The sequence below is a fragment of the Camelus ferus genome, chromosome 26 (genome assembly GCF_009834535.1).
Source record: "Camelus ferus isolate YT-003-E chromosome 26, BCGSAC_Cfer_1.0, whole genome shotgun sequence".
NCBI lineage: Eukaryota > Metazoa > Chordata > Mammalia > Artiodactyla > Camelidae > Camelus > Camelus ferus.
The window spans coordinates 9,757,558-9,784,238 of NC_045721.1; the positions used below are offsets into that span (position 1 = coordinate 9,757,558).

General features: G+C 38.3%; 2 protein-coding genes and 1 long non-coding RNA gene across 3 annotated transcripts in view; 2 read left to right on the forward strand and 1 right to left on the reverse strand.

Moving 5' to 3' along the window:
* Window positions 1-19,482, forward strand: LOC116660074. Its single transcript, XR_004315441.1, has 3 exons — window positions 1-184; window positions 9,588-9,593; window positions 19,472-19,482. It is a non-coding gene; the product is annotated as an uncharacterized LOC116660074 (long non-coding RNA).
* On the reverse strand, window positions 6,099-24,846 carry DCTN6 (dynactin subunit 6). Its single transcript, XM_006180443.3, has 7 exons — window positions 24,738-24,846; window positions 21,477-21,541; window positions 13,029-13,134; window positions 11,580-11,668; window positions 10,323-10,370; window positions 9,156-9,298; window positions 6,099-7,505 (listed from the first exon to the last, which is right to left on the reverse strand). Exons 1-7 carry the CDS (start codon window positions 24,758-24,760, stop codon window positions 7,407-7,409), a joined length of 573 nt encoding a protein of 190 aa, XP_006180505.1. The 5' UTR covers window positions 24,761-24,846; the 3' UTR covers window positions 6,099-7,406.
* Window positions 24,027-26,681, forward strand: part of MBOAT4 (membrane bound O-acyltransferase domain containing 4) — a 10,717-nt gene continuing 8,062 nt past the window's right edge. Inside the window, exon 1 of the mRNA XM_032468697.1 lies at window positions 24,027-24,678. The gene's annotated coding sequence lies outside the window, so the exon portion shown is untranslated. The remainder of the gene's footprint in view (window positions 24,679-26,681) is intronic.

Below are 26,681 nucleotides of genomic sequence, written 5' to 3' on the forward strand. Positions count from 1 at the left end.
AACTAATACAACATTGTAAATCAACTATACTTCAATAAAAATTTTAAGAAATTAAATACCACTTACACTAGGAGGCTAAAATAAAGAAGACAAATATTAATGAGTGTTAGTGAAGATGTGGAAAACTGGAATCCTCATTCATTGCTGGAGGGAATGCAAAATGGTGCAACCACTTTGAAAAACAGTTTGGCAGTTTCTCAAAAAATTAAACATAGAGTTTAATAGCAATTCCATAGCAATTCCATTCCTAGGTATCCATAAGAGAAATAAAACTTGTTCACACAAAAAACTTGTAAGTGAATGTTCATACCAGCATTATTCATAATAGTAAAAAAGTAGAAACCCAAATGTCCATCAAATGATGAATGGATAAATATTGGAAAATTATTCAGCCATAAAAAGGAATGGAGTACTGATACACACTATAACATATGTGAACCTTGAAAACATTACACTAAATGAAAGAAGCGTCACAGGAGACCACATAATGTATGACTCCATTTATAGAAAATATCTTGAACAGGCAAATCTATAGAGACTGAAAGTAGCTGAGTGATTGCCAGCGGTTAAGAGGAAGGAGGAGAGCTGCTAATGGGTATGGGTTTTTTCTTTTTTTGGAGTGATAAAAATGCAAAAGTCATGATGATTGTATACCTCTGTGAATGGATTAAAAACCACAGAATCATACACTTTTTTAAGGATAAATTATGTCTCAAGCTGCTCTAGAAAACTCTAATTTGGGGGTCTCAAACTCAAGCCAAAGGCCAAATTCTTGTTCTTCAGTGTCAACCTCGTCCTCTTCCTGTGCTCTATAGCACGTAGAGAGTGGACCACCACTCATCTGCTTACACAAAGGAGAAACCGCTAGGTCATGCTTGGCATCTTGTCTCTCCCTTTCCCCACAATATTTAGTCCAACCCTGAATCTTATCAATTTTACCTCCTAAATACTGCTTTAGTTTTTCCACTTGTCCATATCTATAAAGACTGCCACATCCAAAGCCACTATCATCTCTTGTTAACAAGCTTCTTATCTGGCCTCTTTATTCACTTCTGCCTTTCTTCAATTTGCCACCCACGCAGCAGCTGACAGTGCTGGGTCATGCTAACTGTATCAGCAAAGCTGGGCACCAAAATATTGAGGCAAAATTTCTTCGAAATTTTTGTTATTTTGTATCAGTTAGGATACAAAATTTCTGCAAGTAATAGATACCCCAACTTATGCTGGCTAGGGCAGGGGGAAAATGTTTTATCTTCCCTCACAAGTTCAGGGTTAGGTAGGCTCTAAAGTTAGGCTCAGTCATGTCTTGAAGCACTTATATTTTTCCTGTCTTTCCATTCGGCTACCTCCCCTCATGGTGGTAAGGTGGCTGCCAGCAGCAAATAGGCAGCATATCCCCTGATCACATCCTGTGGGAGAAGGAAAATCCCTTCCCCAACTACAATTCTTCCCTTCGCCTGAATTAAGCAAATTTAAGTTACATGTGCACTGTGGACCCGAGAAAGACCAAATGCTCATTGGCATGGACTGGCTGAGGTTTAGTTGTGCATCTCATGGACAGTTGGACAAAACTTGAGGATCTGCTGAGGAGGAAGAAGAAGTGTGGTTGCTTGCCCCTGATCTAATACAGTTCTTCTTTTATGTAAAGCTTGAAACATATGGAAGGGGCCCTTGTATACTGCAGAAAGAGGAAGGTGACTTAAGCAAAATGTCATGTACAGCATGAGTTTTCTCCCATCTGTTTCAATATTCAAAACACTTCATTTTCTGTCATCTGGCACAAGCAAAATTTAATAATTTATCTACAATTCAGTGAAGAGCTTTCTAATGTTACTGCATTATGACAAAGTTAAAACAGAAAGGCTATCATATGGGATCAGGTATGGGTCATTCTTTTTCCAATTAAAAAAATACTGAGCACAATGACAGAGGTTCACTAACTGTATGGGTAAATACAAAGTCACAGCCTTCCCCTTTCGGGCTGTATGCAGTTAAGCAACATACATCACACACCTACAAGTATGCCAGTTTTAAGTAAAAAGGAAACATATTTTTGGCACGGTTATAGGATAAGGTGAAAGCCTTCTTTCAGATAGCCTTAGGTGTATTATAGGTAATTAAGTTATAAAAATCTGCTGTATTTAAAATCAAGCACATCTAACCAAGAAATAAGAGATGCTGTCTAATCTTTAGAAAAATGAGGTTATTTATTTCAACATGTACTTAAGTCATTAGCGAGTGTCGAGGTCCAGGTAATTCATCTCCCCATACCTGCATCTGGTTGCAGCTCCTGGAATTATACTGTGGAAGCTCTCTTCCCCTACGTAGTCAGGATCTGTCGCTGGTCAGTTAAAAAGTCAGCTACAGTGAGCAATCATAAAATTATAATAAATACCCTTAAAAACTATTTTTAATTTAAAACATACACAAGCACCCACGCATCCAGCATTCCTCTGATATCAGGCTAAGGCTTTTTCTTTGATGGGGTCTGCTGGCCGGGGCTGCACGTAAGAGATCCGGTAGCACAGCAAACAGCCTTGTCAATGTCAGTTTCAGGGCAGTGAGGGCCCAAGACCCTCGTGGAGCAAGCCGAGGGCAGAATTCTTCTAGATTTTGACACCCCTTTCCACCCACTTAAGCATTCACATTTATTTTGCCCACACCTAATTCCACAGCATTTTTTTTCTCCTTGAGAAAGGCCTGTCTTGATCAGGTCTTTCTCAAGCATTCAACTTATTTTCATAGAGCTTACACCTCTCTTCACACTCATCTTTGTTTGATTTTGGTAATACTAAATTAAATTACATTATTACTAAGTATAACTTGCATAAACAAGTTTGGGAACAAGTGAAAAGCGTACAACTTGAAAAGTATACAACAACTTGAAAAGCATACAAGTCAGAGAGAGAAGTGATTGGCCCATCAGGGATTTAGTGGTTCTAAAAAGTGTGTGGGCCTTGAGCACCCGCCCTGTTTTTCCGCAGAGAACAGAGGTTCAGAGGTCTGAAGCACAGGAAAGCTGAGTTGGTTTAAGAAGCAAAACATCTAAATTCAGAAACTTGCTAAAGTTTATGTGGAAACTCGTGAGGGAGGCTAACAAAGATTTGATAGACCTTCCTTTGCTGGGTCTCTGGTGGGACCAGCAAGGCTTCTCTGAAGGTGGGTGCAGTGCCTGAGCCCACATTTGGATGTGTGTAGTGTCACTGGGTCTACTCCTGGTGAGTGCTCTAAAATATTTAAATATATCTCTCTGTGAAGGAGGCAGGCAAGGAACTATTCCTACTTTATGTTTAATAAAACACTGAAGTCTAAGGTAGCCTTAATATAGGTTGGATAACTAAGGATAATAAAGTTCTCCAGGACCCACCTGCTAGCCAAAAGGGGAAAAACCGACCCTGTTTCCTGGTGCCCTGTTGTGATACAACAGCAGGTCTACAGCGGGCTTATACAGTGATCTTCATTTACCTTCCTTAATGGTTGGATCGCACACTAAGAATCAGACACCAAAATGATAAAAGTGGTGGTGCTTCAGGATGGGCCATGGAATTAGAAGTATATCCTCTCTACCCTCTAAACGTTTAAAGTGAAATGGTATTACTTTTGTAAATAACAACAACAAAAACACCACCACAATTTGCCACCACAGTTGACTGGTAATAATAAGCAGAAGCAGTTTAGTCACAATCTGTAGCCATAATATGAGAACCTCAATTTGGGTAATTTTTACTGAATTCATTGGGAAGACCAAGCAATTCTTTTAAAATTTTCCTATTGTTTTATCTCATATGGTTTAAAACCCTTAAAAGAAACAAAAACTAAGCAAGACAAATCCATGGCTACTTTCCTAACTAGCATTTAGGAAGCTCACCAAGTTATGGAATCTCTATCTTAAAAGGTTTAACCAGTCTTCCAAATGGCAGCATTGAATGGGGTTGTTACAAACTCTGGAGTGAAATTGCCACTTACCAGCTGAGTGACCTCAGATAGTTCCTTAACCTCTCTGTGCTTCAATTCCCACATCTGTAAAAGAGTGGTAATAATATTACCTACCTTACTGTTAAAGGGTATTACATAAGTTTAGGTGCTTGTTAATGAGTTATGTGTAAACTGCTTTAAACAGTGCCTTGCATGAAACAGGTTCCATACAAGTTTCATAAATACATGCAAAATTTTTTAAATGTCAGTGAGTTTACTAAGTATATATTTTAGCATTAAGAATAATAGTTTTTGTATTATTTTCAGCATCTCATTCAGCATTCTTATCCTTCAAGATTTTTATTAACAATTTCTACTAAGTCAAGTTAAACTGATGCTTAATGAAATGTATGCTGTATTTAGAACAAGTAAACTAAATGTCCAGGATAGGGTTTATAGATTATGAAATGCAGACCTTCGATGATGTCATTTGCTGTGCCCATTAATAAACAGCACTTCTTCCCAAAGCTTCCCCAGTGTGGTGGCCCCTGAGAGATGGGGCTGATGCACCAGGAAAGAACCCAGGAAGAAAGGATATATGTGTTTGCTAGTTGTTTTAGAACAGGAACATAAATTCTTGGATGCTCCTCCCTTCAAAAGGTGGAGCCTAATCCCCTCCCCTTGACTTTGAGATGGACTTAGTGACCTGCCTCTAACAAATAAAATGAAGTGGAAGTGGTGGTGTGCCACGTTAGAGACTAGGTCTTTCCTCACTTGGATCTGGAGGAAGCTGGAGGAAGCCAGTTGCCATGTCATGAGGACACTCAGCAGCCTTGTGGAGAGGTTCACGTGTGCAGAGCTGAGGCCTCCTGCCAACAGCCACGTGAGGCAGTCATCTTAGAGGATTCTCCAGCCCCAGTCAAGTCTTCAGATGATGCTGTCTGACCTGAGTGAAACCTTATGCAGGGAACTGAGCCAGAACCACTGGCTGAGCCACTCCCGGATTTGGCCAGAAGAAACTGTGGTCATTTTTTAAGGTGCTAAAACAACTTTGGTGGGGGGAAGAGTATAGCTCAGTGGTAGACTGCATGCTTAGCATGCATGAGGTCCTGGGTTCAGTCCCCAGTACCTCTGTTAATAAACAAACAAACAAACAAACTGAAATCACACACCCCCAAATGAAAATAAGTAAGTAATGTGGTTTTAAAACAACTTTAGGGTAATTTTCTACACTGCACACATAACCACTATGGTGTGTGTTAATGGATGAGTGGAAAAGATGGCAGGGTGAATACCTTTCCTAGACCTAATTGATTCACCTGGTGAAATCCCATCATCTTGACCCAAGAACTATCGCCAAATTGCTCTGATAAAATGGTTTCTTTTTAATTCCTGCTTAGTTGTTACCTTCTATGTCAGCAGCATGTCAGGGTTTGTCCTACCACTTAGCGTAACTGCCTAGAATATCTGTTTTGAAGTTTGAGTGTGGCCTCAGTGTGACAGAGAATGTTACTAGGAGAGGGCTGGTAGCTTGGCTACAGAGAGTGAAGACTGCAATAAACTGGGCTTTGATTCTTTGTCCTGAAGGGTCAGAAACTATTTTATCGTAATATTCAACTCACAGACTAAACTGACAGAGATGGACACATTCACATGAGACTGATGGATAAATCAGAAAGCCTCTCTAAATTTACCATGTTCAGAATGGCATTCTGGTGCTGTCATCCAGAGTCCCTCCTTTTCCTAAATTATAGCTCAGATGCCACACCAGCAATCAGAGGGTGGCTCTGTTAAGCCTACAACTAGAGCCAAAGTGGCAAGTCTTGAGGTATGTTCTTTCACATACAAGCCACAGCAAGTCTTGATAAACTGACACTACCTGGAGTAGAGAACACTTCTGGTCCTCGAATGGTCCACATCTCTTGGATTCAGTACCTTTCCTCTGTGGGTAACACTGTATTCACACTGTCACATTTTGTTTCTCTAAACTCATACTATATTGACATTTTTTGTTAACGTTTTCTTTCCTCAAATGAGTTAACAGCACTTAAAAGGGACAGTCACCTGGGAACTGTTGAGGCTCTTCTCCCATGTTGATTTAATTAGTTTAACTCTCTGGGGTTATCTCATTACCAAATCCTTGGGAGGTGTCTCACTGTTGTCTTCACAGACTACCTGTATAGTTTGGAGCACAGGGCATTTATTAGCATATCAGAATTTGTCCAGAAATAATATTTCAGACTGGCACAGCATTTCAAGGGCAGTTTTGTAATTTCTGATCTTTTATCTAGAAATTTTCATGATCAACAAAATCCTAAGTTGATCATCTGGGTTAAAAAATGAATAAATAGCAGCTATCAAAAAGTAGGGCATTTATATGATATTTTCCTTTCTCAAACCACTCTATGTAGTCAGTTTTCTAACCTGAGTCATGAATATTCTTACCAAAATCAAGTCATTCACATTTGGAACAAAAGCAAATTTGTACCAGTCAGTTTCAGAAATTCAAAAATAGTTCTTTACTATCCACAATTAAAAATTGTTTCAAAAGAAAATATTTTAGCATTTAATATCTTAGTATTAATTGACATCTACTGATTTGAAAGTTAAAAAGTATGTCGTATTAAATGTATGCACTTGAATCATTAAAAAAAACTTGGAATTACAGTAAAATCCTGAACATTTTGCCCATTATGTAATTAGGTAAATAGAATTATAAGAAAGTCAATAATTAGTGATTAGTACTGTACCAAAATAATTTCATATATTTATAAATATATCAAAATTTCTTCTAGTTTCATTGTCCTCAGAGACCTAAGAATAACACTCAATGGTCATTTACTTGTCATCGTCATCAGACATCATTCTTTCTGACTTTGTATTCTACTGAATACATCTTTCCCTGATTACTAAGTTTTTTTTTCTTGGAAACAAAATGAAGTCTAAATTAATTCAATAGCTGCTGAAATTTCACCTGAAATTTTAAACAGCTACAAACTCACAAAAGGAAAAGGTAAACACATTAGCTTTAATATATAGCTAATATGCAATAAAAATTAAAAGCTATTTTGGGAAAGTTGATGCAAGTAGAAAAATTGATTAATGTATATTCACTAAAAGTCCCGTCATCAACATTTTTATTTAATTTAGTAAATGCTAGAATATAAATACATAACAATAGGCTCTTTCTTATCATGGGTAGCCTTTCATATAACTAAAATTCATGGCCAACATTTTATATAACAAGACAACACAAAACAAAAAATTTGTAAACTATCAGAAAAGGGAAAAGGGTATCATAAAATAATACATTTTACATAAATTATAGAGCACAGTTACAATGAAAATCCATTACTTTCCCCTCTAACTCAGTTTTACAGAATAAAGTCAACACATATTATTCTGTGGACTGCTAAGAGTGCATAAACATTGTGGCCTTTTCAAAAGACAGTGGTCAAAGACAAATGTTATCTTGATGTCATATATTGTTCTTAGTTCTTAACTGGAGTTGAGCTTCCTTTCATAGTCTTCTTTAAGTGATGATAGTTTGGCAAGATTTTCATCAGGAAATCCAGCTGTAGTGTCTGGGGCTAAAGAGATAAGAGAATTAAGAACTGACCAGCAGAAAGCAAAGAATACCAGGTAAAAATGACTTTCACCACATCAGGGAATTACAGGTGATTTTCACTGACTTGTTTCTGCTTCTCTGTTTAATTTACAATGATGACACATTAAGTTTAGTAATAAGAAAAAGCCAAAAAATTTTACATAATTTTTGGAAGAGGGTATAGCTCAGTGGTAGAGTGTGTGCTTCGCACGCACAGTCTTAGGTTCAAGCCCCAGTACCTCCATTTAAAAAAATAAATGAATAAATAAACCTTATTACCTCCCCTGGGGGGGAAAATATATATGTTAATCAGTTTTCAACCTTGCTTTTATAGATTTCACTTTGGCCTCTAAGAAGTGAAAAAGTTCCAATTATAGTAGACAACCTAAGTAAAACAGCCCAAGTACACTGCTTTCTACACGACCCACACAGCACCGAGCTGTGATACTCACCTGATCTTCACTCTTCATACATCAGCTTTGCCCAAACCTCCCTCGTTGTAAAACTCACTTGGGGTGCTTGTGAAAATTATGGATTTTCATGCCCTCGCCCTAGATACTTGGTTCAAAAAATCTGGGGAATCCTTTCTTAATAAGGACCTCTACATGATCCTTATGATCAGTGAAATATGGAAAACAGGGTTGCACACCATTGTGTATTAAACTTTAGATATTCCTGCTCACTTCATTCTAATCTCCCTTAACCCAACTCCAGTTTCATTTATGCCTCTTCAGTCATTTTTGCTGTTAAGCAGAAAGATGGTGAAAAAATACTGGATTTGTTCTTATTTCCTTTTTGGTCATAGAAGTAATGCTTGCTTATAATAGTAACAATAAATGCCAAACATTACAGAATTAGAATAACCCAGAAAGAACTGGAATTTTAATTTCTGATAAAATATGGCTAAGAATCAGAGACAAAGTGCTAAATGTCTTGAAAAATATTTTCTTTAAGGGAGGGGATGGAGGCTGGGTAACTAAGGAAATATACTGAGTGTGCCAGGCAGTGAGGCTCAAAACTTCAGAGTATCTCCTATCCAAAGGAAGCCCCAAATGCTCTATCTTATATCCTACTCTAACATGAATCTCCAAATATGTACTTTCCATTATCCTTGGTTATTAGGAAGGGACAATTTCTCATAAGCCAGGAAAATATCTAAAAAGACTTGCATATTCACAAGCTGTGTTAATTTTCCAGCCAACTAGGTTAGTAAACTAATAGATGGACCCAAGGTGGCTGTCCAGTCTAAATTTGTATATATTTGTATACATTTGGCAGGTTGATTTCTTACCCTCGAAGGCTGATATTTTAGGAGCAAATCAGCATAGTTTGTAAGGCATGGTGATTTATCTCTAGTGAAAATACGTAAGACCAGGAGTAATATCTCTGGGTTTTCTTTTTTTTTTTTTTCTCTGGGTTTTCTTTTCCCATAATATGTCACTGTCGCCTCTGGAGATATTTCTGATATTACAGATTTAACAACACCACTACAAAGAAAATTCTGGTTTTAGGAATGTTTCATAATCATTTGATTTTTAAATAGCAGGCTTGCTGCCCATTAAAACAATTATGTGGTATTTTGGGAAAATCAGCGGCTCTAGAAAGAACTGTTTTTAAAGAGAGGTACCAGTACCTGTGGCCGCTCAGTCTGCACCCGACGAAGGCAGTCTGCGCCATAGATCACTGTGTTCTCAGGGATGACTTCAAATGTATTCAGGTTGCAACAAGCCCCGATGATGCAACCACTCGTCAATATGACGTTTCTGCCCACATACGCTGCAGTAAAGACACAAAGAGAACTACCACGTAAGACACTGAATGATTAGAACACTTATTTCTATGTTGATGCAAGCATAAAAATACAAACTGGCCTGAAGACTCCAGTTAATAAGAATTTGTACAGCAGACAGGCAAGCACCAGACTAGGTGCCATTAAATGGACTCAAAATAGAGCTCTCCTGCTGACTATCTGTATGACCTTGGGCAAGTCACTACAGATTCTCTAAGCAAGTTTATCCATAAAATGGAGACCATCCCACTTCATAGTTTGCTGCAAGGAATAAAGGAGATAGTAAATGTAAAGTGCTAAGCATAGGTTTGACATACAGGAAGTACACAATAAATAGAAAATGACAGTGATCATCATCATCATAACTGGTAATCCAAATTAAAATAAAAACCATTAACTAGATTAAAAAAAAGTCTAATTTTATGATTTAAAAAAAGAAGCATTTTCTTTCATGCCAATCAAGACCAACAAAGAAAAAGCACCATTCTAAAGAAGTCTCATCACTCCAGTTCTTCCTGGGCAAGCTCCTGGAGCTGCCTCCCAGCAGTCGTGGTGACCCCCTGCCTAGCTCCACTTACATTTGTTTCTGATGGGCTAGGGGTAAAGCCCTCTTGAAATTAAAGAAGGCAAACTGCTAGAGAAGTTGATTTTTTTTCTTTAACTATATAATGTCATTAATCAACTAAATTACCATTGACACTAGTTTTCAGTAGAAATCTTTTTCATATCTTTCACCTGAAGTTTATGGTTTAATTCAATCCTGATTTAAATATACACAGCTAAAATTTAAACTTACTAGCTAAAATGTTAACTTAATGTATTAAACATATTGGTGGATTTGGTTTCTTAAAGGCAAAGAATCAGTCTCACAGCTATGTTAGCCCACTTCGAACCACACCTTCCTTCCAAGCACACCACTGTGCCATGGTCTGTACTTAGGCTGTTTTCCAGAATACCACAAAGAGAAAGGAGTTAATTACTTTCCACAATGAAGTTCCAAACATAGCTTACCTTTTGATTCAATAACATTATTATCTCCCATTTTCATGGCTTGGGAATCTGTAAGCCAGAGTTAAGTAAACATTGTAAACATGTTCATCTTTTTTCCCTGCTAATTCACTCTGTCCTTATCCTGCACTGGGGCAGAGACGGAGGCATGGGAGGGGCCACGCAGGCTGGCCTAGCCAGAACTCCTTGTCCAGGGCAGACTGAAAGTAAAGTTTTAACCTTTAAATAGAAATATCTCCAAGTATAAATAAATGACTTCTATTTTTTAAAGAAATGAGCATCTTATATCCCAATTTTATGAGTAACATTTTCACAATTGTTTTAAGAAAATTAAAACACCCAATCACTTAAAGATAACACTGTTAATGGTTTGATATATGTTTATATAAATATATGTAATTCCCTTTATAGAACTGGAAATCAAACTGTATAAAATCAAACCATATAAAATCATACTGTGTAAACTTCTGTAGCTCCCTTTACTCAGTTTACTTACATTTGTAAGCATTATTCCATACCATTTTAAAAACATAATTTTAAATGACTGCTTAGTGGTTCTAATGATCCATTTTATGCTTGCAGCTTATTTAAATATTTTGTTATTATTAAACATTTAGATTTTTCCCTTGAAGTAATTTCTATTATAAAATAATGTTTTGCTGACATCATGAAAAGATTTTACTATTTTTTAGAGTACAAAGTCAGCATAGGGACTGGTGACACTTGGGGGGAAAAAAAGCAAAGAATGAAATATTTTCATACCCATCTACCATTTTCCTGCATCAGACAATATATCATCAACCTAAAACTATACAGGAAATCAAACTGACAGAGCTGTAGTTCTCAAATCAGCACTGAAGCCTGCATTACTGTTTTGTGTCTATTGCCATTCAGTCATTGCTACCTGCCAACAAGCTGTAGCAACAGGAACAAGATGGTACCTAAAGGTGTGTATGGGTGTGTGGGTGTGTGTGTCCATGCATATGCACATCTAAAAACAGCATACTTTCTTGATTCTACTGGGTTATTCAATGAAGCAAAGGGGATAATTTGTTTGCTAAACTGTAAGTCTTTTCAAAGAGCTGGATGGCTTAGTCTTAAAAATGTAATTTATATTTATATATATACATAATATATAACATTATATATAATCATACACCTATATAAGTATTTGATAGATATATTATGACAATTTCTACGGAGATTTGGGTATGAAAGGACAGCTGGGAATGATTTATCTTAAATTACTGCAAAGGATACAACAGCCAACTTCAAAAACATTATTGGTGCCAATGATCATAGGTTTGGGTTCTGGGTCTTCAGCATCAGGAGTGATATTATCAGGGTGACTATAAAAAGAAGAGACAAATTATCAAAAAGTCAATAATGCAACCAGCAGTTCTCTTGTTTTGGAATTTGGGTTCATTCTCTCAATTTTACCTCCAGCCAGCTTAATATATGTAACGATGTAAGTAATTTTTAATCCAAGTGAATTATTTATCCTCTATGCTGGAGAAGACTTGATTCTGAGTTGAAAAAGAACTACTGAAATGTAAAGAAGTCACAGGTGTGTACAGAAGGTCAGCCTTCCTTTGTTTATTTTTCAAACTCAAAGCCCAGAGGGCCTTTCCCAGGACAAGGCTGAACAGCTGCTGGCTAGGACTTTCAGCTTGTTAAACTGGAATCAAAAATCATGCCTAACTTGAAAATTTTCCATTCTTAATCATTCAAGATTGTGAAATATAAACAGATATTCACATAAAACAATCATTTAATGCTATTAGGTGGTTAGCTGAAATATTTGGAACATAAATGTTTGCGGTCTAATAGGAGAAAGCCATTTAAAAATGGTGCTTTATCACTGACAGTTGAGTTACTGCAGAATATAGCTGTTGTTAACTGACTTACACTAAAGGTGCCAAAATATATTTTAAAAAGAACCTGCTTAATATAGTAAGAAACGCCCAAATCCTAAGTAAGCATTAAGACAAATCAATCTCTTTATCATAGTTAAATATTTTCCCAAGGTCTTTATTACAAATTCCATACATTGTTGCTATAAATTGGGTATAAGCTTGAATTTCCTGCCAAAATTTTATCTAGAAAGCTTTACAAATGCTTATAAAAATTTCATAGGTATTACAGTCTAGTTCACTAAGATCATGTACATGTCCTAATATTTGATAATTTTTTAAATCTTAACCATTTTAAAAATTGCCTCTAGGACCCCCTAATTTTTCAATATAATTCTGGGTGTTACCCCCACAAAACAAATGAAAATATATATCAGAGTTAAGTTCACATGTCTGGGCATGAATAGTATTATTTCAGCCAGAACCATGAAATTCAACCAAAAGACTCTCTTGGAGGTGGTCAGCACAGCACTGGGACGCTGGGGGGTGTACTCAGGAAATGTTTAAGGAACAGAAGAGGATGTCACATGTAATGGGAAGATTATCAGACTGAGGCTCGGAGAGTCTAGTCATCCACCTACAAGCTATCTCATCTTGGCCGAGTCTCTTCGCCCACCTGGTCTTTGGTTTCCTCATTTACTAATTACTTGTGCTGAAAAGGAGCCTTAGTGTTTCTCTAGTTCTCAATTGGTGGGCTTTCAGATGTCAGCTGGAAAATGTCCCTAGAAACAGCTGCAATGAATGGAAATACTCTCTGTGGCACTTCATTCAGAGCAGCTGTAAGAGTCTTACTCACGCGTTTATGATAAGTGCCTGTTCTTCTATGAGGTTACCTTCGCCAATCACTATTGGCCCAGCTTCCGCAATGATTCGTGCTTTAGGGTGGATCACTGTCCTGGGTCCTGTTAAAAGGATGGTAAAAAGAAATTACTTGCGGCGGCTACACTTTCAAGGAGGCTGCTGGGAGGAACGTTTCCTAAGGTTATGTGCCAGGCACATTAGGGACGTTACAAATGTTATCACTGTGGTTAGCGCCAGATCTCAAGCCGAGCCGAGTGGAGACAGCACAGGCTTTGGAGCCAGACAGCCCTGGCTCACCCTCTATTTTGAAGCCTCTGCTATCTCAGCAGTGAAATGGGAGAGGTGATAATGCCAGTCTCGCAGAGCTGTTGTAAGAACTAGGTGAAATAATGTTTGTAGACACAGTATTCTGGCACATAGTTGGCAATAACAATTAATTCCCTTCCTTCCTTTCTTTTCCCTCTTTACTTAAAACGTTGGTGCTTTCTCATGCTGGAGAACCACATAACACTTTCTCATGCTGGTGTACTACAGAAATAGTCCTCATATTAAGGACTGGAAGGGAGTTAGAAAATATAGAGACTAACCTTAACTTTATTACTTTGTCACCAACTCTGTTATTATAAGCTTACCCACTCCAAGAAGGCAGAGTTCTTGGCATCTGGTCTAGGATATGATTTTAACAGTTAAAGGTTGAAAAGGGCTAAAGGAAGGCAAGGAAAGAGCCAAGTGTGGTCACTGGAGTCCTAAGACTCTGATCATTGGAGAGCTGAGCACGACTCCAACCTCAAGTCGCAAGGGCAGGAAGGGGTCTCATCACACAATTTCCCCATCAGGGTGGTGGAGGCACTGCAGCGCCTCAACATGGACACTGGTTCTGGAATGTAACACATCCCCCTCCCTGTTCCCCACTTTTATTTACATAAAGGCCTAGCATTTTGGTGATAATGAAACCACTGGTGACAAAACATAACTTCACTGCAGCCTCTCCCCTCCAACACCCACTCCACCCACCCATACCAAGGTCATTTTTATCTGTAAACAAGCAGACAGGAAGTAACTGACTCTGAAAGTCAGAGAGGGTGGGGAGAAGTGTTGACAGAATGCGGGGAGGGAGTCAGGAAGATGACACTGTCCATGAAATTCAGTATTCAATTGTATTAATAAAGTGTACTAATAAACTGTTAATTTATTCAATAATTATTATCTGCTTGTGATAGGCATGATGCGGGGCTGTATGTTATAGAGAAACAAGGACATGCTAGTTTTGCCCTTCTGAGCTTGTCTATTTTGAAAACTGGGGATATTTAACATGCTCACTCACAGATGTATTAAAATAAATAAGGAGGTGTTCCTGGTGCCCAGAGAACTGGAAAGAATCTCAATGCGGCATATTCTTTTCCCTAAGAATGAAGTGCTGGGGACTGATAGAGGGTGGGGCCCACGACAGGATGCAGGGTCAGAGGACACACAGTCTGGTAAGAAATAACACGAGAGTGGCTTTGTTATTTCCATCACCTCTGGCTCCCCAAATCCTCAGCTGCTAAAGTAAAATTTCCCTGGCAAATTCTCCTGTTCAGGATAAGAGATTTCTGAAGATAGGATCACTCAGATTCCTGGGAAGCTTCTCAAGGTGACCATGACTGTGACTACATGTGCCTTTTTTCTTTGTTGAAAAAGTTACACACACACACACACGCATTTATAAAAGGAATACATGTTCATTAGAAAAAACTAAATCAAAGTTAAAAGATCTCTCTTCTTGCTAATCCCATTCCCCAGAGGCAACTATTTTTAAAAATATGGGGAATATTATTCCACACTTAAGTACTACTGAATATTTAGATCTGTAAATATCATTGTATATAAAATATATTTCATTACAGACTTAAAACATTACTTCAACACAAAGGAGGAAAAATACAAATTATAAGTACATACCATTTTTAAAAACCAAGGAATAGTACTTATTATTCTGCAATTTGCTTTTTTCACCTAGTTAAGTCACAGTGATTTTTCCATATAAGTATATCTAGCTAGCTATTCTTTTTAATGGCTGAATAGTATTTTACATCATATTAATATAACATAATTTATTTAACTAATCTCTTAATAATGGGCATTTAGAAGTTACCACTTTTAGGGGGAGCTGCTAAAACAATGCTGAAACAAACACGGGATTCCTTCTGTAATAAGAAATTTCTGACAGGTCTTCCAGCTGTGTGAACCACTTTAAATCTGTAGTTTGCACAGTGCCAGATTTACATTTTACGTCACAATGTTCTGATAAAGAGACACGATCTTTCTATTTTAGGTTCTTTGTAATTAAAGCCCCAGCCAGCACCTCATCCCCTGTCTAGAAAGTCTAGGCCCTGGTCTTCATCACTTAAAAGGCTCTGTGCTTAATCTCTCAAGTGCCTTAGTTTTCTCAACTGTAAAATGATGAGATCCAAGACAGCTTACCTCACTAGGTTGAAGTGTGGATTATATAACATAATGTTAGTGGGGAGATCGGGGGGTCCAGCTCATGGTTCTTCAAAACTCGAGGTCCATCACTGTCTGACACCAAGAGCTAAAAACTCTGTCACAGGGAACAAAGTAACTCGTGGTCTGAGAAACAGAAAAAAAGGGACTGCTTTGCTTCCCTACTCAAGTATCAGGGTAATACCTCCTTTTAACCAGGGAGGAAAATTCTGCACCTTACTGTAGGATAGTTAAGAAGGTTAATAAAGGCATTTTCCACACTAGCATTAAAAACCCGACAGGAGGAAGAGGTCACCGTGGCTGTGACAGAAAGCGGATCCTTTGCCAGCGGCTAGATAAGTAGCCAGAGGCACTGGACACTCTGCTGGTCCTCAGGCTGCAGCTTTTAACAAGCAGACTTGCAAGAAGCTACCTGAGAATGAACTAGTAAGACGAAGGTACTACTGGACCCGTGCTTCTTTAATAGCTCCTCTAAAGTGTAGCTTTGAAAACAGTATTTTCATTTTTCCCTTTCAAAAATAATATAATACATGGTAATTATACAAAGAAAAACCCAAAGAGATGAATACAAGTTTAAAAAAAAATTAAATAATACCAGTTCCATGTCTTCTTACACAGTATTTTAAAATGCTGGAGCTATTTTAGCCAGGTGTTTTATTATTTTTTAATGATTATTAATAAATTAGTTAGTAAATAACTAGAAAACTGGTTATAAATCCGACATATAAATCTGGGGTATAAAGCTTATGTGAGACCTGTGTTTAAGACAACATCCCCACCTGGAGGCAGCACTGCCAAACTACAAGCCCTGGAGTTTTGGGGTTGAAATGACTTTAAAGGTGAAACCATCTACTCCAGCTGTGAAGGAACAGCAAGGTCATGGGTGATAATAAACTGAATAGTTCCCCTTAACCTCTTGCAGATTTTTTTGGGAGGGGGCAGAGACTAGAGAGGTTAGTACATATACATGAACTGTAGTATATGTGACTCCTCAGAGTTGTGAACTTAAAAAGAACCTCCTGACTCAGGGGAGTGATGCCCTGTCTGCACAGAGCTGGAGATCGCATGGGAGCCCGGCAGCCTGAGCACTATTCCAAGACCCGGGCAGCGACCACGTGCTGAAATAAGAGCACAAGTTGTTCTACACTCTTCTGCACGCAAGAGGCACTTTTACCTACAGTGGGTCTGAATTCAAACCAAGTTGAAAGGTCTTAAGGTTAAAATGCTTTAAAAATAAAAATCCGTCACCATGGAAAGTTTTTTTCAAAAGGCTGTTGTGAACTTTCTTGGCACTCTTTCTGGCAGGGTGGTTTGTATATTTTCTTACCAAATGTGCTGAAACTCAATTTGGCTTATCTCCTTGTTTGGATAAATGTGTCTAGAGTTGGAGCTGCCTTACTGGCTGATGAATTATTTTTGTAAATGGTTGGCTGGGCTTGACGCAATCTAGCCAGAAAGACATTCCTGGCATCAAATTTCCATTTCCCTCATTTAGTAAAGGGCATTTTTCCTGTCTATCTCTGCCACAGAAAGCAACCTCTGTGGACATTTTCATGTCAATAAATAGTTCCAAAAGCCACAAGGTCTCTTTTGAAAATGAAAACAATTCCTTTGACCTATAAGCTGAAGTGCCTGCCTGTAAGAACTGCTTTATATTTGATGAATTTCTCAAGTTAGAGCCACTGTTCTGCTTTAATGGAAAAGATTTCCTTATAATGTTATATATATTAAACTTATATAATGTTATAAACCAATGTTACCTCAATTTAAAAAATTTCACAATAAAAGGGAAGCCTTTGATCTATATTGAAAACTCTAATGGAAAGAAAGACTAAGTGGGACAAAGTGCTTCCATCACAAAACTTTTCCACTGAAGACATGAGTTCTGCCTTCACATTACGATGTCCCAACCAAGCCCTGCCCTAACCCCAGGAGATTGCCTTCACCCTATAGTAGGGCTGCACGACTGTACTCCGAGGTACCTTTCTGAAATGTTTTTCGGCTGTCAAAACAAGACTTTCAGGAAATAATGCATGACCCATGAATCAAGACAGTTTAATTAAGAACAGTTTGATACTATGAAACCTTATTTACCCAAATTATAATTAACAAGAGAGCTATTATTTTTCCCAAGGTCTGTTTCCGAGCAGCCTCTAATGAAAGGGGTCAGGCTCCAACAAAGCCACAAACCCTAGAGTTTCTGGTTAAGTACAGTGCTTCAAAGCTTCAGACTAGTTTCTCTGATAAACCAAATACCTGATTTTCCAGGAAAACAGAAGATCAGGTTTAAAGTTCTACTAACTGAAATACAGCAAAAGAAAAACTACCTTTTTCCCCCAAATACTTCAGAATGGAATAATTTGGTAAGAGTATAACTGACTAGTGGATGGAAAGTTATGTAAAACATCCTGAAAAATCTGTTAATTTTAAACTACACTTAAGTTTATTGCTCCTTAACCCAGAAAACAGAGCTTATTAAGTGCTCAAATCTCCATATCTGTACCATAAAAGAAGAAGACTTACATCAATTATTCTGGTAAATTAAGCAAAAACACTAACAGCCATAAACCAAAAAACAAAACATGGTAGGGAGGGAGAATGAGTTTTAATCAGATAACTTATCTCCACTCTCTGCTCTGCTTTAACTTTATATCTCCCAGGAGCTTTTTAAATCTGGTATATTATATCAGAAAAATGAAGTAACAGTAGCTAAAAGATTAGAGATTATTTCATACTAAATATAACAATGACAAAAATGACTAATTCTGGAAATTTTCTGTATTTATATATAAAATTAAAGATAAACACACACAACAAAAATGAGTTAAGAATTGTGGAACACAAAACACTGGATAACTATATCGATTCTAAATCTTTTCCTTAATTTTAAAAATTGAGATGTTTCTGTAAAGTGAGAAAATTTTCTTTGCTTTAAAAAACTGGGTCCAAAATAAACAACAGATATTAACAGATTCATTCTATGATAAACATCAAATCACTAGTTTTTAAAAAAATTACCACTTTTTAAAATTTTTAATTTTTTAATTGAAGTATAGTCGATTTACAATGTTGTGTTAGTTTCTGGTGTACAGCATAGTGATTCATATATATATATATATATATTCTTTCCATATTCTTTTTCATTACAGGTTATTACAAGATATTGAATGTAGTTCCCAGTGCTATACAGTAGGACCTTGTTTATCTATTTCATATGTAGTAATGTGTATCTGCTAATCCCAAATTCCTAATTTATCTCTTCCCCTCCCCTTTCCCCTTTGGTAACCATAAGTTTGTTTTCTATGTCTGCAAGTGTCTATTTTGTAAATAAGTTCATTTGTATCATTTTGTTTTTTAGATTCCACATATTAAGTGATGCATCTGTCTTTCTCGGTCTGATTTACTTCACTTAGTATGATCATGTCTAGGTCCATCCATGTTGCTTCAAATGGCATTATCTTTCTTTTTTATGGCTGAGTAGTATCCTGGTGTTTGTGTGTGTGTGTTTGTGTGTGTGTGTGTGTGTGTGTGTATACACACCATAATTTCTTTATCCATTCATCTGTTGACAGACATTTAGGTGGCTTCCATGTCTTGGCTATTGTAAATAGTGCTGCTAAGAACATTGGGGTGCATGTATCTTTTGAAATTAGAGTTTTCTCTGGATATATACCCTGGAGTAGGATTGTTGGATAATATGGTAACTCTATTTTTAGTTTTTTAAGGAATCACCATACTGTTTTCCATAGTGGCTACACCATTATTAGCACTTCTTATGCTTATAATTCATCACTGAAAATCTGTGTTGAACAATCATTATATATTTTAACCATCAGAGGTGTACATGATCAGCTGGTGGTCAAAAACTGTATGTAAAGTATATTTAAATACTGCATTTCCTTACACAATTTCAACGTTTGGGAAAGGCAGGAAGATGAGAGGAATAAAGAAAAGGGAGGAGCACAAAGAAATGAAAAACAGAGGGAGAACAGGAAAGTGAGTGCCACCTTCTGAAACTCCCCCAGCCCCAGTCGTAGGCAGTGGTCTAGCTCTCCTTTTCACAGTATGAAGCCTTTATTAATATTCTAGAAAAGCTTCTGCCAGCACAGAACCTGTTATTTCAAATCTGAAATACACACACACACACACACAAACATATATGTACACTTGTGTGCACATTCATACTATAGAGATATCTATACCCTCCATGTACTTACTACACAGCAGATATTGAATACTTACTGTTTAAAATGGGGAAGAAGTAGAAATGAGAGGGAAAGTATATAATTATTTTAGTTTTACTTTCCTTCTAATTATAGAATATCTTGTGAGTTAATATTAGATGTTATTCCTCAAACCATAATGAAAACCATAAAAATACCAGAATAAAAATATGCTGAAGAGCATTTTGATAAACATGTTGCTGTCATAATTTCTCCCCATAGAAAGTTTGCATATGGTTTAAGAGTTAACATAGCATTGAAAAGAAACAGGTTCACCTCCTAAACTTTGAAATTCTGTCAGTTAAAAACAAACAAATCCAATCTGGCAAATTCCTAATGATGTTCCATAATACTGGCAACAATCTTCAGGGGTTTTATAAGACATGATGCCTAAGTTGGCTGGAGGCTTAGATTTACTAAAATTAGTTTTTTGTTTCTTTTAAAGATACTGTTAGTATAAGAGAACAAGGCATATTTTCTCTCTGAAAGTGTACTTAGTTCACTGAGAGTTCTCCTATGGTAACAAGCAGCAGCTAGTAAGAATGGGTTCACATTCGTAAAGCTACCAGGGCACCATTTCCAGTGAAAACATATGTAAAAGAACTGGTGGCTAAAATGTGCATTTGGGGGATTTAATCATGTTCATACAAGCAAGTTGCCACATGTTAAATGCATTTGGTTTAAATGTTAGACTTCACCTCTAGAAGGCTACCCTGATTTATTTAACAGTGCAATCAGCTAATGTTTATTGAGCACATACTGTGTGTTATGTACTGGGCAATGACTTTCACAAATATCCTCTTATTTAATCATTTAAAAACCTACTGGGGAGGCACTCCTAATCTGCATGTGACAGAAGCTACCAAATGCCACTGAATATCCATTCTTCCCTTTCCCCTTGTAACAGAACCCAATAAGGGGGCAGTAATGTGCCCAGTTCAGACTGTATCTCCTGGCCTTGTCTGCAGCTAGATGTGTCCATGAGACTAAGCCCAAGGCAAAGGTTGTGTGGAACTTTCAGGAAGGTTATTTAAAGGGAGCTGACTCTACTGGGAAGTACACCCCTTATCTCCACCTCCTCCCCTTTTTTTATCCAAGATCACTCTTGGTGCTCCAGCCATCACATCCTGAAAGGTTGGAGCTCCCCGATAATCAACTGACCAGCCCTGACTTGCCTACCCAGAGACTTTGTATATAAGAGAGTAAACCTGTGCATGTTTAAGCCTCCACCACAAGCAACTGAACCCACTCTGGTACACATAATTACACAGATGGGGAAAATGAAGACTAGAGAGATGAAGTGATACGCCCAAGGTAACCCAGCAGGTAAACAGTGAGGATGCTAACCCAGGTCTGTCAGACTCCACCCATGGTTCGCACTCTTAATAGAACGTTCGTAAGCTCTGTGAAGGCAGTGCCTTTGCTGCGTTCACTGTTGTGTCCCTAGTGCTAGCACAGTGCCTGGCACACAGCAGGTACACAACAGCTATCTTCTGAAATGTGAATGACTTTATTATATGGCCCTGTTAGTTTATCAGATAGGAGTTTATATACAGACTCCATCACACTAAATTCTTTTAGAAATATTAAACAATTAGAGAAATACATTGTTCTGTGAATAAAACTAGGACATCAAACTAGGACAAACAAAAAATAATACCTACTGAAACTGTAAAGCACTGAAAATTAAATCACACCAATTCTTGAGAAACAACACTAATAAGCGATTTTCTTACCTATAGTTACATCACCCCTGATTTCACTTTCTACACACACCACTGCTCCAGGTGCTATCTTCACACTGTGGGAAGAAAAGGTAACATTCATCATGGGTGAGGCTGAATAATATTGTTGTAGAAGCTATCCTGACACTGCAGTAAGAAAAAGGTTAAAACAAACTGATGGAAAAATGAAAAGTAAACTGTATGAGGGCAAAAGGTTTAATACACTATAGCATCTCATGTGGCACACCATACACTGTGGGGAAATCCCATGTGATGCTTTCTTAAAATGCTTGAGAAGAAAAGAGGCTTTGGACTCTTAACACCAATATTGTTTCTAAATAGCAAAAAGCTGAAAACAACCTAGATATGCATTAGTAGATAACTGGTTAATAAATTATGGTATACTATGAACTAATACACAGCATAAAAAAGAATGAATAATTCTTTATGTTAATATTTGGAATAATCTCCAAACTACATTAAGTCAAAAAAATCAAGGCCAGAAGATGGACAGTATATAATGATACTATTTTGGTAGAAAGGAGGAAAAATAATGTACATTCAAAATATTTAACCACCAGCAAGGTAATATTAATATAGAAATCAATGTAGAAATTTTAAGTTTACAAATATTCCTATTTGTAAGGACTCAGTGAATGCAAAAGACCCATGCCAAATAATACTATCATAAAATTTTGAACACTATAGAAAACATCCTTAAAAGTTTTCCAGAGGAGGGGGAAAAGCCACACACAGATGGGAAAAGATAATTACACTGGCATCCGATTCCTCAACAGCAATACTGAATATGAGAAGACCAGCAGATGATCTACAGAAAACTGAAAGAGAAGTATGTTTAACCTAGAGCAGTTTATCCAGCCAAACTAGCAATCAAGTATGAAAGGAAAATAAAGATATTTTTAGACCTGCAAGGACTGAAAAAAAACCCAAAAAACTTCTTATGCACTCTTTATTAGGAAGTTAAGGATGTACTGAGCGAAATAAAAGTAAGCCAACAGAGGCTCTGGCGTGCGAGAAGGACAGAGGGAAACATCAGGACAGCAGCTGTGCATCAGTCTTAGCAAAGATGATAGAAGACTTCAAGGGGAAGATCTTCAAGGAAAAAAAAAAAAAAAAAAAAAAAAAAACCAGAAAGATTATGTGATGAGCATTTGGGAAAAATATTACTAGGCATTTGACATATCTTTTGGAAGATCTGGAAAAACATCAGTTCATAAAAAAGAAAATGAAAAATGTATGGTTAATTTTGGATGAACTCAGTTTGAGGTTCCCACGGAGAAAGACCCAGTGTGCGGAAAATACAGATCAGGAGCCATGAGAGAGCTCTAGACCGGAAATATAGCTCTGAGAGTCAGCAGGGTACACAAACTCTTTAACAAATCTCTCCATTATGCATATTCCAGAATCCTCCCAAATATTCCCTAATACAAATGTAAAGTAATACCAAAAAAATTTTTTTTAAATCACAACTTCCTTGCTGATATGGAAAACTAAAGAGAAAATATGTATGAATTTTCCTCTATAAATTGTAAAGCTCTAAATAAAAATATCTATCAAACAAAAAACTAATAATCCCTGGGTATGTCTTCAAGAAATGTTGGCAAGATTAGACACAGCTACGTCTGTTTCCATCATTTTGATGGGCATTGACTTTCTACAAGGCATAAGTTAATGAAATTTAAAAATGATCCACCCGTATTACTACGTGTCACTTGACTGCTGAAATCAAAGAAAATATATAAGCTTTCTACTGAGTAGGAGAAGAAAAAAAACTTTAGTGACACGGAGAGAAAGCAGAAAATGGTCCAAACCTCTCATTTTGTAGATGAGGAAAATGAAGCCCAGAGACTTAAAATTTCTTGAAGCAAAGTTCATTCCCAGGGCATCATTACCTAACACCGATCATCTCTTTTCTGTTAGCTGCAAATTTCCTGGAAACATCCTGTCATTTTGGTTATTTTTCCTGTGACAGCTGAATGACGCTATCCTTGAATGTATCACCACCTGTAAATGCTTTTTCTTTGATACTTTCCATGTAAAGTAGGTTTGTGCATTTAAATAGACAATTTTATTAAGCCCTGGCCAGATAAGTCAACCTCTATGAAATAACTCATTTTAGACATGATTTCCCATTCGAATTTTCCATTCCCTCGGCCTCCTTCTCACTATGACTTTTTTTTAATGAAAAAAGCATTATCTAACTTTTAACTTATCCTGGGCAAGCGAGAATAGGGGAGACTCACAAGTGCCCTGTCTTCAGTTTTATGCCCAAGGAAGAGGCCCCAGGTAGTGTGTGTTACAGTCAGCAAACTTCTCTGTGAAGCAGGAATAATTAAATTCACACTAGCCCAACAGTGGTCCAAACACTCCTCATAGACTCCACTGCACCAGAGAGCAGGCAGATGGCAGGCTTTGCCGAAGACCAAGCATATTAAAATAACAATCAACTATACCTTCATCTCCACTGCACACTACTGTATACTGTGCATAATATTCACAACAGATCTGTTCCTCTTTAGCTCGTGAAAAAGATTACAGTTACCTGCCTAAATAGAAGAAAAACCTAAATGTTAATTTACGGCACCCAAAACAAGGTTTGTGTGTTTTCTTTTTCAAAAAGAGTCAGCAGAGGGTGCTCAACACTGCTGCTTTGGGAAACAGTTTCACGTAAGCGTGACTCCCATCCAAGCCGTTCCTTTCCAACAGTGCCCAGCAAGAAAGAGTGCTGGAGAAGCAGCCCCAGGGCCTGTCCCCGCGCGTTTACAAAGAAACTAGTTCTGGTCAGGCGCAGCCCCCTTCCTGACAAGTGACCGTGGGTCCGTCCACACAAACACAGGGCACACGACAGGCAGGAAGGGACTGGGGAGTGGCCAGCACTGACGCGGGTGTCTGGGGACACAGGGCAGCTCCAAGCGCCGTGACCGCAGCAGAATGGAAGGGAGAAGTCTCTCCGTGTCCCGGGCGGGGGGCGAGGCCCTTCTCCCCTCACAGCCCCGCTGGAAACCCCTTCCGTGCAGGGGGGTTGCGGAGCAGGGGGGCGAGGCGGCGGAGGGATGAAGAAAAAGAACCTTCCCGGCCCTCCCTTACCACACCCCGCCACCTCCTCTCTCTATGGAGACCGGGCCTGGGCCTTAGGAACCGTCCAGGCTGGGCGAGTTAAGACACCATCTAAGTCCCCACCACTGGCGACCAGGTACAGGTTCCACCCCTGAGAAAAGGAGAGAACAGGGTTCTTTCAGACAGCAGACGCACCTTTTCTGAGTCTTCTCCGCCATGGCTTGGGCCCTATATCCAATTGGATCGACACAACAGCCTAGGCAAAGCGATGATCTCTACGAGCGATTGCAGAGCCTGGCAGGATTAGGAGGGGGCGGAGCCTGGGGCTGCTCGCGGGTGGGAGGGCGCCGTGGGCGGGGCCGGCTTCGGCTCTAGGTTCGTCTTCGCCTGGGTGGGCGGGCTCTTGGCCACCAGCTGATTTTAGCTCAGTCCGGGCGTCGATGGACTCTGATTTAAAACAGCCGTTTAGTACAATCCAGTGCACATCATTATGACCTCATTATTCCCCACTGTTCATTTTCAGTCTCTTTTCTCGTCCCTACTCCCTCCTTAAGGATGCTAAACCCTGGGCCGTTTTCCCTTTCAGTGTGAGCTCATTATTCTCATAAATTAAGTACCCTCTTCCTGCTGTTTTTCTCAGATTAATATCTCTAATTCTGTCCTCCTTGCCGAGCTTCACACCTGTTTATTCGATTGCCTACTTGACGTGTCCACTTGGATGCCTCAAGGCCTTATCAAACCTAAAATATCCAGAGCGTATCTTTTGATTTACGCCCCTGCCCTTTATTCCAACAAGTTGGTCCTAGGATCTCCGCCTCAATAAAGGAGTCCACCGTTCACCCCGTTGCTTAAGCCAGAAACTCAAGTCATCATTGGCAGTCCTCGCCTCTCCATATAATAATTCACTGGCAAGTACTGCTGGTCCTACCTCTCATTCTTACACTGTGTATGGTTTACTCTACACCCTCTCTACAGCCGCCACCTTTCCCCTGTATCTGCCCCTTCCACACTTGACCTCTAAAGTCATGCCCCCGTTCCCCTTCTGCCACCATCCAAGCCATTCTCCTGTAACTAAAATCATCCTTTAAAAACCAAATTCAGTTATCTTACTTCCCATTCACTTTAAAACTCAAACTATTCTGTAACCTGTCTCTAGGCTTGATCCAGCCCCTGCCTATTTCTCTCTTCTCTAATTTCATTTTCCTTTTCCTCTTTCTCTAATCACATTTTCATTCTCCAAGAAGCCAGGCTGAATCTCAGCCCCAAACAGCTTCCTCCTGCTCCCTACCCCAGCTCCCTTCTGACCCTTTAAGTCTCAGATAGATGTCACATACTCAGTGTATCAGTCAGGGTTCAAGCAGAGAAACAGAACCACTAGGAGTTAATATATTAAGGGGTTTTTTTTGCAAGGAATCAGCTTAATGTGGTAGTAGGGGACCGGCTAGGCAAGTGAGAATTTGGGAGGACAGGCTGAAACTCATGCATAGAATGACGCATGGAGTGAAGTCACTGTCTACAGGTGGAATTTCTTCCTCAGGGAAGCTCCAGCTCTGCCCTTAAGGCCTTTTATAACTGATTGAATCAAGTCCATCCAGATTATTTAGGGTAATCTCCCTTAAAATCAGCTGGTAATGGACTTAAATCACATCTACAAAATACTTTCAGTACCTCATCTAGACTGATGTTTGGTTGAATAACTGAGAACTTTAGCCCAGCTAAGTTGGCACAAGAAACTGACCTCATTCTCAGAGAAACCCTCTCTCACCACCAAGTCAGAAACAGGTCACTTTTGCTATAGTATTGGTTTTCTCCATGGGATAAGGATAGCACTTATTCCCTGTGGTACTTTATTTTACTATCTCCCATAAAGATCAAGTTCCATGAAAATAAGGCCATATGACTTTGTGTCTACTCAGCAGTGACCACAGTACCTGACACATAGTTGATACTCAAAAAAAAAGTTGACTAAATGTATAGATGAATTTAGAACACTCTGTTATCTCTAAGTATGTAAGCACCTATTCATTTTCAAGCAATGTCTGTCTATATTAATTTGAAAGACTTCCATGGCATGGGTAATAGCATTCTCCAGAGAAACAGAAGCAATGGGAGATAAACACACACACACACACACACACA